General features: G+C 60.8%; 2 protein-coding genes across 3 annotated transcripts; one reads left to right on the forward strand and one right to left on the reverse strand.

The window, feature by feature from the left end:
- Positions 1-5,168: 5,168 nt before the first annotated feature.
- LOC131085658 (gap junction gamma-1 protein-like) lies at positions 5,169-9,644 on the forward strand. Of its 2 annotated transcripts, none has more exons than XM_058028070.1 (3): positions 5,169-5,200; positions 7,421-8,616; positions 8,745-9,644. In XM_058028070.1, the coding sequence occupies exons 2-3, from the start codon at positions 7,446-7,448 to the stop codon at positions 8,750-8,752; spliced, it is 1,179 nt and encodes a 392-aa protein (XP_057884053.1). In that variant the 5' UTR covers positions 5,169-5,200; positions 7,421-7,445; the 3' UTR covers positions 8,753-9,644. The 2 variants fall into 2 exon arrangements, with proteins under 2 accessions (XP_057884053.1, XP_057884054.1); XM_058028071.1 differs by having other exon boundaries at positions 5,187-5,207.
- Positions 9,645-10,788: 1,144 nt separating this feature from the next.
- INHA (inhibin subunit alpha) lies at positions 10,789-12,708 on the reverse strand. Its single transcript, XM_058028352.1, has 2 exons — positions 12,450-12,708; positions 10,789-11,522 (listed from the first exon to the last, which is right to left on the reverse strand). The coding sequence occupies exons 1-2, from the start codon at positions 12,706-12,708 to the stop codon at positions 10,789-10,791; spliced, it is 993 nt and encodes a 330-aa protein (XP_057884335.1).
- Positions 12,709-13,799: the final 1,091 nt, after the last annotated feature.

The following is a 13,799-nucleotide window of genomic DNA, read 5'->3' on the forward strand; positions in this document are numbered from 1 at the left end:
CACTTTCTCCCCTCTTCCTCAATCGGCTGCTGCTCTCTGTTCCTTTGGGGATCTCAGACTGAGTGAGCTCAGTCCCCAGCTTTGTCTGGGGGAAGGACTCTGGGAGAGCTGAGCCAGTAAACACCAGTAGGGTTTTATGTCTTCATCTTGCCATTTAAGGAGCTTGTGTGTAAGTTCTGCCTTCACCTTCTATAGCTGCGTTTTTCACAAAGGGCAAGAGTCAAATTTGGAGTTACTGGACCAGTTCGTTGATGTCTCTTCTGCTCCAGCTGATTCCCTGAGAAAACTCATCCCGAACTTGCTTTTCTGGTCCTAGCCAAGCTGCACCTTTGCTACTCCAGTATCTGGGTGTGTGTTGAGGGGTCTGACAAAGTGTGGACTGCCAGAACCAAAGGTTTTGGTTGTGTGCCTGTCCACAGCTCTTCTCACGTTTTATTTCAGAGGTGACTGCTTATTTGCCACTCTTCTTTGCCATGTCTGTCGTAGTCTGTGCTCCCAGCTCAGCACCAGCCTCTTGGTCCCCTTAACAGCACCTTGCTTTTCTGCATTCCTTTGGCTGCTGCACTGACAGGAAAGCTCACATGCACTACTGCAACCTGTCTCTCCTCTTCATGGAACACTTGCTTTGTTTTCACTTAGCGTGTTCTCCTGGTTAGTACAGATTAACCCCTTTTTGCTTACTCCATAATCACAATGCTTTGCTGTAGAGCTCCTGCACCTGGTGCAGTGACTACATTAACTGGTCTCCTTGCATCAGCTGGGTGTGTGCAAGGGCTCCCCTAACACATTCCACCATCCAGCACTGCAGGCATCCCACTGATGGCTGTGTGGGAGCTGGGGCTGTATAGGACAGCTGGGGTTTGCAGAAAGGTGGAATAGACATTGAACCAGCCGCAGATACCTTCTGCCTGTCTCAGTTTTGATTATGCCATCCCCTAGCTGTGCTCTTAAACAATCTGGATTTTGCTCCTCCTTCTCCTTTTCTGGGTGCACTGTGCTCCAGCACTCAGCTGCTAGCACAGAGCAAGGCTGGTCTGACCCTCTGTTTCCCTGCCTGTGCTTGCCTGTAGCAGTCTCTTCTCGAGGTGTATGTAGCTGCAAGGATTCCCAGGCCGGGGTGGCCACAGGGCTCTGGAGACAGGCTGCAGGCAGCCGTGGGCTCAGGAAGCCATTGCCACCAGCCTGAAGCTACCACCACTGCTCCATGGGCATGTACCAGCCCTGCTTTGCTCTGCTGTTATCAATGAAAATGATGCCTTCAGTCGTGGGCTTGGCTATTTCAGTGCTTCTTGCTGCATCTCTGCCCTCTAAAGCAGTGCTGCCTTGAGCATATATAGTTTGTATGCTCATAGTCCCCTTGCACTGTGCTGAACTAGAGAAGCCTGGTGACTGGAGTGACTGGTCATTTACTTCTAGCAGAATATCCCTGCTGCCTCATCTCCAGGGGATGTGGGATGTACCAGCAAAGGGCACATGTTCCTCATTTGTCATGGAGCTGTCTGGGCAGCTTCATCTCTCCAAGGTGCCAGTGATCCTTACCCAGCACACAGAGCAGTGTCCAGGGCCTGTGTAAAGCCCTTCCCTATGGGCTGCCCTCCAGTTTGGCAGGCAGGGGAAGAGCAGCCAACGCAGGCTGGGCTCAGTGCTGTGCATGGTGCTGGCAGAAGTCACCAGAAGCACCCAGGAACTGTGAAGGACACTGTAGCATGAGAGAGGAGAGCAGGGGCTGTGCCCCCACTGTGCTGCATAATCAAGTGGGGGGATAAAAGGGAAGGAAACTATTTTAAAGCCATCTTAGCCTTTGCCCAGCCTCTGATGGAGGGCATGGTCATTGCCCTTCGTGCTGCTGCAATGGAGTGTGCCTCTGCCCCTTATCAGAGGAAGGGTATTAAGCTAGTTATGGAGCTGTCCTGTGTCAGGACAAACAATCCCTAATAGAATTGTCTGCTCCCTGTCCCAGTGCCAGAGAAGTTGTTTAATCTGGGAAGAGTGTGTTTGCTGCCAGGGCTACGTGCTGCCTACCTGCAGTGCTGCCTACCTGTAGTGCTGCCTGCTCGGCCCTGCCTGGAGATGGTGGAGCTGGCTTCCTCAGCCTGCTGCCCTGCACCAGCCAGGCATTGTCCATGTCACCCCACAGCAAACACACCCAGGGCGCCCAGCCCCACCGTCTGCTTACTGCCACTGTCCCCAAAAGCAGAGGCAGTCATAGCAGGGCCCAGCCCATCCTGCTATATTGATCAGAGCAGAAACTGAGGCTGCTATCAAGAGCCAGGCTGGGCCCTGCATGCTGTGTCTGGTGGCCAAAGCAGGGGCTGGCACTGGCATCTCAGAGGGTGCCTATCTTGCAGCACTGTGCCTAAACAGAGAGGGAGTTCCTGCACCAGCTCTTGCCAATGTCCATCCTGAGCTGCAGCACTTGTCCAAGAAGTGGATGTTCTTCTTATCCCTATGCTTACACTCCCCCTCAGCCACTATCTCCTCTTTTGCCAGCTCCCCTTGCTCTCACTGGGCTGTGCAGCTGCCCTTCCGTGGCTCTGCCCCACAGACTCAGTGGTTTGGGGCTGATCCTGGTTTTTGCAGTTAGTGACAGTGCCCGTTTCCTCTGCAAAGCTGGTCTTTGGCCAGAGCCACAAGAATGCTGCTCTGTACATCCTTCCTGCCCACAATGCTGTCAGCCTCAGCTGATGTGGAAAGGGATGAGGGTGGGCAACACCCTTCATCCCCCGTCTTCCCTTCCCAGATGATGTGGGTTTTCCCTCTGCCCCAAGCTGAAAGAACGATGCCTCCGCAGGCATTTGGATTATGCAAGCTTAAGAAAAGGGTAGAGTGCAGGAACACCCAGGGCAACAGCACAGGGGAAGCTGGAGGGCTCTGACGCCAATGCTCGGATGCTGACAAGCACAGTAATGCTGTCCGTGGGCTGTGTAACACCAGCCCCAGGCCTGGCCTGCCAAGGCCATCCCCACCCTGCAGCCCAGGCTTGGGCTGAGCTGTGCTGAACAAAAATGCTGCAGCAGTGGTGCCTGACCCCAGTGCAACAAGCACCTTCTCTCTGGGCACAAGGGCTTCATTTTGCAGCGCCCCAGAGGTCACACTCCCGGTTTAACGTGAGGCTGGTGAAACAGGGGCTTGCTTTTAATGCACTGAGCACCAGAGTCAAGGGGTCACATCGGTCCCTTACCCCTGGCAAACTGCTCGGCTGCCTGGGGTTGAAGCCAGGCTGGAGGCAAGCTTTCCAGGCTGGAAGCACTTGAAAACAAGTGGTTACAGTGGGAAAGCCACAAGTCACTTCACTGCCAGGCAAGAGCAGGAGGTTGAACATGCGCTGCTTGACCTCCCCAGCATGCTGGAATGCCGTCCCCATGCTGGCAGCCCACTGCCCTGTTCCCACCTCTCCATGCTGCACTGCAGGTGTCACTTTCCTGCAGCTCTGGGTTCCATTTCTGGAGCTGAAAGCTTCCCTACATCCCTCCAAAAACAAAGCTTGAGTTTCCATGCACAGCTTGCTGTCTCCTTGCATCCACCTCTTCCGTTTCTCCTGGCCTGGGATGGAGATTGTGACCAGAGTGTCTGTGCTGAATCTGGAACACACTTTTCCCTTACAGAAATGTTAATGCCACAGTTGCATGCATGAGAATGGAATTCAACGGAAACTATTTCTTCATGCCCTGGTCAAATTCCTCTCCATTTGCTGCAGCTCTCCCTCCACAGAACTTAATGTGTTACCTGGGACTGACCCATCCATGGCCAGAAGGAATGAGTGAGCAAGAGTCCAAAGCAGGGCCCTTTCCCCCAACCTGTTGTGCACACACCTGCATCTCTGTCAGGGTACAGAGCACTGCTCTGGGGGGTTCCAGCTGCCCTCCCATGTCAGAGCACTAAGCCTGTGTCCAGGCTCTGTGAGTGCTGATGCAATGCCCTGGTGGCTTTGCTGATTTAGGGAAGAATAACCAAGACCCCACACTGGATGTGATGGCCACAGTCCCCATAACTCTCCTTGCCCCAGCCTCTTGGCCTTAGCCCTGCCCCAGCCAGCCCCAGTGCTGCACCAGAGTGCCAGTTCATAGAAACCCTTCAGCAGAAGGAGCAGGTGTTTCAGTAAGGAGAAGCAGTGCTTCATGAGCTTATGCAGACACCAGCTTTGGCATGACGATTCGGGTTGTGCAAGACTGCCCGGTATCCCTTTTCGTCCCCACACAACGGGGCCCAGGATGTCAAGGGTGTGGTTGGCCCAGTGTGGAGACTCAGCCCCAACAAAATTCCCACAGAGCCAATTTTAGCAATGCAGAAGTTCAGTGGCCAGGGTCCCTTGGTGAAAGGACAGGGCACGTCTCCAGGGTGGTGACTCAAAGCCGCTGCTGCCTCTATGCTGGCCTTGGCGGTGCAGTAGGCGACTCTAAGGGCACATCTCGAGGTGCTGCATGCTCAGCCCGGTGCTGCTGCAGGAACTTGGCCTGGGACACCAGAAGAAGCACGGGCTTCAAAAAGCTTGAGGCACATTATCACCACACAGGCACGTCTTGTTCTGCGTTCCCACCATGTGTGCGGCCACCTCTCCTCTGTGCACCAGATCTCTCCTTTCTTCCATCCTCGCTCTCCACTGGGCGGGGAAGAACGCGATTAGGAACAGGAGGTTATTGTGCAGAAGCCTCTCAGGCCGGAGCGGGGGCTCCCTCCTCTGACCCTGCGGCCGGACTCACCCCTGAAAATCCCGCGGGCTGAGCCGCACCCGCGCTTCGCAGCGAGCAGCAGGCAGGGAGGCTCCGCTTCGCCCAGGGAGGGAGCGGCCTCCCGGGAGCGCAGGGCTGCGCTGGGCGCGGACACAGAGCCGGTCAGCGGCGCCGGGCGGAACTGCTGGGGCGGGAGGCGCCGCTGGGAGAGTTTTGGCCGGCGCCGGTCCCGCCCGCAGCCCAGCGCGGCCTCCCGAGCCGCAGCACCGAGGGCGGCACGGCCCGACGGGCGCAGGAGGCGCGGAGCGGAGCGGGGCGGGCCGGGGCCGCCGCTCGGGCCGCGTGGCGCGGGCGCTGCCGCCGCGGAGCGGGACCCGCGGGGCGGGGATGCGAGCGGGGCGGTCGGTGCGCACCGGCGGGAGCGGGGCGGGAGCGGGGCGGGGCGGCCCCGGGCCCCTTTGTTCGGCGGGAGGCGGCGGCGCGCCGCCCCACCGCTTTGTCCGCCCTGCCGGCGGGAGCCGCTCGTCCCGGTGCGCCGTGAGTGGGTCCGGGGGGCTGCGGGAGCGAGCGGGGCGGCGGGGCAGGGCCGGGCAGGCGGGCAGGGCACGGTCCCCGGGCGGCGGGAGCCCCAGGAGTGCGCTGGGGCCGCGGGCGGGCGGGATCGCGGGCTGGGGGTCTCGGACAGGCGGGGCCAGCTGGGCTGGAGGCCCTCGGGGCGCTGGAGTCGGTGGGAGCGGGGACCCGGGGAAGGCTGGGGTTGAGGGCTGGGTCCCCAGGGTAGCAGGGGTCGGTGGGACAGCGACCCCGGATGGGCAGGGGCCGGTGAGCCCCAGGGGAGGATGCTGCTGCTGTGCCCCGGGCAGGGGAAACTGGGGGTCTCCGGCAGGGCAGAGGGGACTGGGAGCCCCTCGCGGGGGGACTGGGGTCGGTAGGACTGAGGGGTGGGCGTGGGGCCCAGCCAAGGTGTGTGGTGCTAGTCCTGACTCCCAGCGTGGCCGGGAGGCCCTGGGTGGCTGTGCTGCTTTGGAAACTGGCCTCTGGATACCTGCCCCGGCTGGGGGACAGCCTGCAGGTAGTTGTGCCCCGGCTGCCATCCCACGTTGCCAGCCATTCCCATGCCACACTTCCATAGTGTGACATTGCCATCACAGCAATGCCACCCTATTTTTGATTTCCTTGGGCTTGGTACCTGTCGTGGTTTGACATAGCTTGGGTTTTAGTTCCTGGAACTGTCCTCCTGCCTCGTCCTCTCACCTTGTTCTTCACCCCGGTGCCAGGGTGGTGTGCTGCTAGAGACTGGGGTAAAGGCAGACACAAAGCACCCACCTTCCAGGGAGGTGCTGGGGGAGAGGGGCTCACACCTGGGAGACAGGGCAGCACTGAAACCTTGCAGGGCATATCACCACAGGAGGATGGTGGCCCTGATGTGCTGAATTTGGGCCCCTGGTGCCGCCAGCCTGTGCCACCTTCTGCAGCAAGAGCATGTCCCCAGCACAGATGCTTGTGCTGGAGGGACTGTTCTGCTTAGGTGAGGTTGGTCAGGAGGCTGGCTGAGCTTGGTGTTAGAGATCCTCTTGTTCTGGACAATAATGGAATCAGTGCAGCATCAATCATCATCTGCAGGGACATGCCCTGGCCAGAGGTGATGGGATGGGGCTGGCAGGGGCTGCTGGGGGCTCTGTGCAGACACCAACCTTCTGCTCCCCCTGGGCCATCCCTGCCACCTGCTGCCCTGGCTTGCATCATCTCATCCACAAGCTGCTGAAACCAGGGTGGGCAGTGGGTGTGGGTGTCTTGTGTCTTCTTTGGTCGGGAGATGTGACATGGTCCTTGTAATTTCCTCCCCAGTCTCTAGTGTCAGCTGTTTTGCCAGGGTTTTGTGCAATTCCTTGGCTACCCCACACTGCCCCTTGCTATCACTGTCCTGTTCCCTGTTCCACCCCCCACCAGCCCTTTCCATTGAGCTGCAGGGTGCTGTGAGCACTGGCCACTGCAGGCTCGGGGGGCTGGGGTCCTGCAAGAGAGAGGGTGCAGTACGGAGGTTTGGTGGGAGAGTGATGCTGCATCTCTACTGGCCCTCGGAGGAGAGCTCTGTGGAGTGAAGGGGACGTGGCTGGTTAGCACATGGGGGGGGGATGCTGCTCTGGGGACCTGCCCCCCTCAGCCAGGGCTCAGGGCTGGCAGCTGCAGTGGGCCAGTGGAGCTGCCATGTGTTGCCTTCCTCCAGTGGCCCGTGGACCCCCGTGGGAGGCTGTGAGTGCTTTCACAGGGTGTGACGCTGGTTAGGGACCTGTTCAGTGCCAGGTGATAAAAGGGTGTTGTGTCACTAGGGGAGAAGGAAGTGGTTCTGCTCCTGCTTGTCCCCTCACAGTCCCCAGCTGGTGCTGCCCTACGCTGGCATGTTTGCTCTGGTTGTGACTGTGCTCACTCTTCCCCTAGATATGTCCCTGCAGGCAATCAGGATGTCCCAGCCTTTCCCCATCCCTCCACCCACCTGGCTGGCGGCAGGATGGGAGCAGGATGCAGACGGGAGCACAGGGAGGCGGTGCTGAGCAGGGAATAAAGTTTTGGGGAGGCAGCTTCCTGAGTAGGGCTGTGTTTATGGATCTGTGGGTAAGGGAAGGGACAGTGGTGCTGGAAGAGGGAGCGGGACAGAGCTGGGCTAACGGCTGGCAGACTTCAGGGTCACGGTGAGATGTGAGATGCCTGTGAAATTACTCAGTGCCTCTTTGCCTGCCTCTTCCCTGCAGGATTTGAGTCAACTGCCTGGTCAGGATGAGCTGGAGTTTCCTGACACGGCTCCTGGAGGAGATCAACAACCACTCGACCTTCGTGGGCAAGATCTGGCTGACCGTCCTCATCGTCTTCCGCATCGTGCTGACGGCCGTGGGGGGAGAGTCCATCTACTACGACGAGCAGAGCAAGTTCGTGTGCAACACGCAGCAGCCGGGCTGTGAGAACGTCTGCTACGACGCCTTCGCGCCCCTGTCCCACGTGCGCTTCTGGATCTTCCAGATCATCATGGTGGCGACGCCGTCGGTGCTCTACCTGGGCTTTGCCATGCACCGCATCGCCCGCATGCCCGAGGCCTCGCGGCGCCGGCCGCCGGCAGCCCGGCGGGCGCGCATGCCCGTGGTGCGCCGGGGAGCCGGGCGAGACTACGAGGAGGCGGAAGATGACAATGAAGAAGATCCCATGATCTTTGAGGAGATCGAGGTGGAGAAGGAGAAGAGCCCGGAGGGCGGAGAGAAGCACGATGGCCGGCGCCGTATCAAGCAGGACGGGCTGATGCGTGCCTATGTGCTGCACCTGCTGTGCCGCTCCGTGCTGGAGATGGTGTTCCTCTTCGGGCAGTACCTGCTCTACCGCTTCGAGGTGAGCCCCTCCTACGTGTGCAGCCGCAGCCCCTGCCCACACACTGTCGACTGTTTTGTCTCCCGCCCCACTGAGAAGACCATCTTCCTCCTCATCATGTACGCTGTCAGCGGGCTCTGCCTCTTCCTCAACCTCTGCGAGCTCTTGCATCTTGGCGTGGGGCGTATCCGTGATGCCCTGAGCCGAGCCGATGGCCCCCCACTCCCAGCTGGCGACAGCCCTGCGCCACAATACCCCAAGAAAGCCCCCAGCGCCCCCCCCACCTACCACTCCCTGAAGAAGGAGCTGCCGCAAGCCCCGCTGACCAGCAGCAAGCTGGACTACCGGGAGAGCCTGGCCCAGGGGCGCTTCGCCCTGGCTGGAGCTCCCCCGGTGCACGAGCTGGACCGGCTGCGTGAGCACCTGCGCCTGGCCCAGGAGCACCTGGAGGTGGCCTTCCACCTGCAGCCCCCACCACGGCCCCCCAGCCCTGCCCGCAGCAGCAGCCCCGAGGCCAACGGCATCGCCGCCGAGCAGAACCGCCTCAACCTGGCCCACGAGAAGGGGACCGCCGCCTGCGACAGGACCACGGGTGAGCCGGGACGGGGGATGGATCCCGCCCACTGGCGTGGAGGAATGGGGGGCTGCCCCGAGGCTCCCCTGGAGAGAGGATGCTGTTCCCCCTGGGGTGGGTGCTAACGTGCTTTTTGCTCCCCACAGGGCTGTGAGTGTCGCCAGGGACGACAGCGGTGTCTGCCGGAGTGGCTGCCGCTGCCACCGTGGGATAGGCGTCCTGCCAGGAGCACAGGGCAAAGGATGCCACACGCCTGCCCAGCGGGGCAGTCTGGACAGCCCTGTCCCGGTGGGCAGCAGAGGGGTCGGGGGCCATGGGGTTCATTCCTACTTAATTTTCAAAAAGGGAATATCTTATTTTTGTACGTTTTATAAACTCATCAACATGTGCACCCTGGCATTTTTATACTCCATCCCAATCTCCACTCTGGCCCTGTGCCCCCCCATCTCCTGTTTCACCCACTTTTCCTCCTCCCACACCCATTTTCCCCAGCATGTTGTTTTCACACCTCCCTGTGCCCCCCATGCCCTCTGCCACCCGTGTCAGCACTGGCTGGTGCTGTGCATGTGCTGGTGATTTTGGTACTGTTCCCTGAGGTGTGGGGGACTTAGGGGAGCAAGCTAGGGGTCTGGCTGGCCGGGCCAACTGTGGGACAGAGGGCTGGGCTGGCATTACTTTGGAGGCGGTGGGAGAGGTTCTGGTGGCACTGCACTGCCAGAAAGTGACTTTGTACCTTGGGGGGCCGTGCTGCGCAGCATCCTGGCACGGGGCTGTGAGTTGCGTGGCTGGCCTGCTTGGAAATGTCTGTGCAGAGGTCAGGGGCTGTTGTTCCCACTGCCTCCGCCCTGTCCTGGCAGGCCGCCCTTGGACCAAAACTTGTCTCCTCCCACTCTGGCTGCAGGGCTGGGACCCCCTGCACGGAGCCAGACCCTGGCCTCACAGTGGGGACGTGGTGCCCCGAGCTGGGCTCGGCCGGGAGCCAGTGGAGCATTCCTCATCATCTCAGCCTGGGTCACATGGGGACTTTTGTAGCGTTGTTTTTTACTCGGAAATGATTGTCACTCTGTTTTTCTTTTTTTTTTTTTTAATATCTATATTAGTAAAGGCTGAAGACGTTTTGTACTGAACTGCTGCATCCGCTCATTTGGGAGGAAGGGGTGGGAAGGGAATCCTGTGCGTCTGGGCTGGCGCTGCCGTGCGTGCCTTGGGACCTCCCTGCTGCCCTGGGTGACTCAGTCATTCCTGCCGTGAGGAGGCGGCTGCGGCCGGCCGGGGCGGCCGTCATCATCCTGCTGGAGAGGGATTGCACTGGCCACATTCCCATTTGGCCCTATCCCTGTCAGGGGGCCAGGTGAGGGGCTTTCCTCTGCCTCCCCATCCTCCCACCATGCCTGTGTCTCCCCAGCCCTCCGCTGCCCCCGTTCCTGCACAACCTGCTGCCCAGAGCAGAAGGGATGTTGCTCTGCTCTGCGCACCCCTGCCTGGGGCAGGATCAAACCCAGCCACACCATGCCCATTTTGGCCAGCATACTCCAGTCCTCACTCTGGTACCCCAAATCAGAGCTAGATTCCTCTCACAGTATTTGCCCATCCCCTCATTTCTCCCTCTAGATAGAAGCTGGCACTTCTAGGCTGCTTTAGTAAAGGGAACAGGTTTATTTCACTCATCCCATGAAGCTTTCCAACAAGCTGTGCTGCTGGAAGAGGGCTCACTTGTGGTGCCATGTGTGCTACCACCCTGCCCACCAGTGTGAGGTTCATGGGCTCACCCAGGCACCTCCTGATCCTGCTGCAGCAGCCTGGCTCTGCCTGGAGCACGGGGGATGCTGTTGAACTCTGCAGGAGGAGGAAGACACTGATCTTTGTGGAGGTGCAGAACTGCAGGAGGGAAGCAGGTGGGAGAGATGAGGGCTAATCTGGTTGCAGACGGCAGCCTGGCTTTGGCAGGGCAGCGATGCCTTTGCCATAGGCTGTGCCTATCTATGCCCAGCCATGCCCTGATTTGCTCTGAGCTGGGACTGGCCCTAGGCCAAGTCTGCCAGTGTGATGGTACCAGGGCCAGCCCAAAAATCCGGCGTGTGCAAGGGAGGGTGGTACAGCCAAACTGCCCCATCCCAGCGGCCAGGGTTCCACTGGGCAAGCAACTCCTCCTGGGTGGGCTCAGGGTCCGGGGCTGGGCTGCAGGGTGCCCTAGACACAGGTGCAGTCCTGGGCCAGGATGTTGGGCACCGTCTCGTACTTGAAGGAGTATCCGCCGTCGGAGGTGGTGCGGACGCGCAGGGAGCGCATGGTGCCGGGCAGGGCGGCGCAGCACAGCTGCACGCCCAGCCGGTGGCTCAGCCCGTGGCCTGCGGCGCAGCTCCCGTGGCAGTAGTGGAACACAAAGCTGCTGGGATGCACGATCCACTTGTCCCAGCCCAGCTCCTCGAAGGAGATGTTGAGGGAAGCCCGGCGGCAGTTGGTGTGGGCAGCAAGCTCCTCGGATGGACGCTGCAGCAGGCTCAGGGCGGCTGGGGACCAGGGCATGGCAGAGCGACGAGCCCTCTCGCTGCCCTTGGCCCGGGTTGTGGCCGCCAGGAAAGGCATCTTGTCCCCATCAGCCAGGCAGGGGCAGCCAGGGCAGCGCACCAGGAGCACGAAGAGCGGCTGCCAGAGCTGGGGCAGCAGCACCGGGGCCAGGTGAAACACGGTCCAGTGCTCGGGCGTCCGCTCCACCATGGCCGGCACCGGCACCCGGCCCTGAGGTGACAGGGTCAGCACGTCAGGGGTGGAGTGGTTGGGGGCGGCCGAGGGGCCCGTGTAAAACCAGAGCTGGGCAGAAGTCACTGCACGGCTCAGGGTGTGTGCCGAGGGCTGGAAGAGGTAGGTGAAAATCCCTTCTTCCTCCAGCAGCTTGTCTGGCTGTGTGGACTCACAGGGAACATCTGTGGGGTGGGAAAACATGATCAGGGTGTGCAGCCAAACCTGGGGAGAATCCCCAATGCCAGATGGCAAGTGGGATGTTGCAGAGGTCCCTGGAGTGCTAGCAGGGCACCTGGCTGCTGGCACAGGCGGTGGCAGGGTGCAGGGCAGCTTGATGTGCTGTGCAGCAGCTTCTGTGCTGTGCCCCACAGCTGATCCCTGCTATGCCCTAGGCTGGTCCATTACTGTCCCCTATGTCCCCTAGTATCCTGCCCCACAGCTGGTTGGGTTGCCCCTTTCCCCCAGAGTCCATATCATGCGCTGTCCCCCAGCATTCAGCCCCATAGCATTCAGCCCCATTCAGCCCCATTGCTGGTCATCCTGTCCCCGTGTCCCATCCTCTGCATCCTGACCATCTCCCCAGCATCCTGGCCCATCTCCCAGTCCTGTCCCATACCTGGTCATCCTGCTCCTTTCCCCCAGCATGTACATGCCATGCCATCCCATCCCATTCCCCAGCGTTCTGCCCCATCCCTGCTGTTATAGCTGATCATCCTGCTCCATGCTTCAGCATCCTGCCCTGTCCCTTAGTATCCCAACCCACCTTCCAGTATCCTGCCCCATTCCCTAGCATCCCACCCTATTCCACCCTGCTCCTCAGCCCTCCCCATGTCTCTGCATCCTGCCTGGCCAGCTGTTTCCCAGCCTCTCAGCACCCTCTTGTGCTGCCTCTCCCTCTGCCGTCTGTCCTGAGCTGTTCTGCGTGTCCCTGCCTGCCATACCTTTCCATCTCCGGGCTCTCCACCAAATCTCACTTGTGCCCATGTCCCAGCCTGGCACACCTTCCTCCCCTTCTCCCCCAGACCACCACATCAGGCTCTCCATCCTTCAGCATCTGCCTCGCTCCAACCCCCCACCCCTGCTTCACCCTTTCATCAGGATGTCCTCACCTGTGGCAGGGAACAAGATCACCTGGGAGGTGTCCTCCAGCTCCTCTGGCTCCACTTCGGTGCTTTCAAGGACGTCTCTCCGGTGCACCCTCCTGGCTTCCATCTGCGGCTCCTCCTGGAGCAGGGGGGGGCTCAGGTGTTCCAGCACCCGGGCCCGCACCTTGGCCAGGACGAGCTGCCGGTCGGGGCCGGCCGCGGTGCAGCTGGCCAGGGCGGCGCTGGGCAGCATGGCAGGCAGCAGGTGCAGCAGCAGCAGCATGGCCGTGGGGCGCACGGCTGGCAGGCTGGCAGCTCGGGGGGCTCCTCTGCCGCGGCCTTCTGCCTGCCCGCCCGGCCCGTCTGCCCGCGGCGCTCCCCCCGGGGCAGGGTGGCATTGAGATCTATCTGACACTGACGCAAACGTCTGCTCGCCGTGAATATTATCTCTGAGCTGCGAAAGCGCTGAGACGTCTGGAATGCGAGGACTGCAAGGACAGTGTGGTCTGGGGGGGCCGGCGCCCGGGCAGGGGGGTGTGTGTGGGGGATGCTGCCGGCAGCAGCGAGTGTGTGGGGCTGGGGTGGTGCCAGGAGCCAAAGCTGGCAGGGATGCAGGGGGGTACCTTGGGTAGCCCTGCAGCTGCTGATGCTGGGCGCCCCCCGGGCGGAGGAGTTGAAGGTCTAGGGCTTCTGGGGAGCTAGTGGGAAGTGACAGCAGTCGTGCACAGCAGGGATATCCGGGCAAGGACCTGGCGGGGATCAGTGACCTGTGAGGATCTGGCATGGGGGAGGCACTTTGCAGGTGGCAGTGCCCAGGGCAGCCAAAATGTGAGGATGGGGCCTTGAAAAGGGCGAGGTGAGGGGCAGGGTGGTTGTGGCATCTCCATGTCAGTCAGGCGATTGGCAAGGTCCTGGGGACATGAAGCAGGAGGGATGGCAAAAGGTTCCTGCTCTACCTGGGGCTGCAGAAGGCTGGCCCAGCTTCAGGGGGAGAAGAACAGATGAGACAGAGGCAGGCCCAGCTGGAGACCCTACAGCAGGTCCAGGAGAAGGATCCTAGGGTGCTGTTCGGCTGTCTAGCCACAGGCTGGCTCACAGGGTGGGAGCTGCAGGAGAGGCATGGGCTGTAAGGAGACCAAGCGCCCTTCCTCTCATCACTGCCTGAGGGGACAGTGCCAGGTGTTCCCTATCCACTAACCCTGTGGATGGTGGGCAGCCTGTGCATCCCCTCTGTGCCTCTGACGGCTCAGTGTCCTGCACACCCCTGGCACCCCATGCAGCACCCAGTGCAGCACATCCCCCCGTGCAGCATGTCCCGGGTGACACGTCCTGTCCCGCTGCAGTCTGGTGTCCAGCTCAGGGTACAGCACACCC

The sequence above is a fragment of the Melospiza georgiana genome, chromosome 7 (genome assembly GCF_028018845.1).
Source record: "Melospiza georgiana isolate bMelGeo1 chromosome 7, bMelGeo1.pri, whole genome shotgun sequence".
Lineage (NCBI taxonomy): Eukaryota > Metazoa > Chordata > Aves > Passeriformes > Passerellidae > Melospiza > Melospiza georgiana.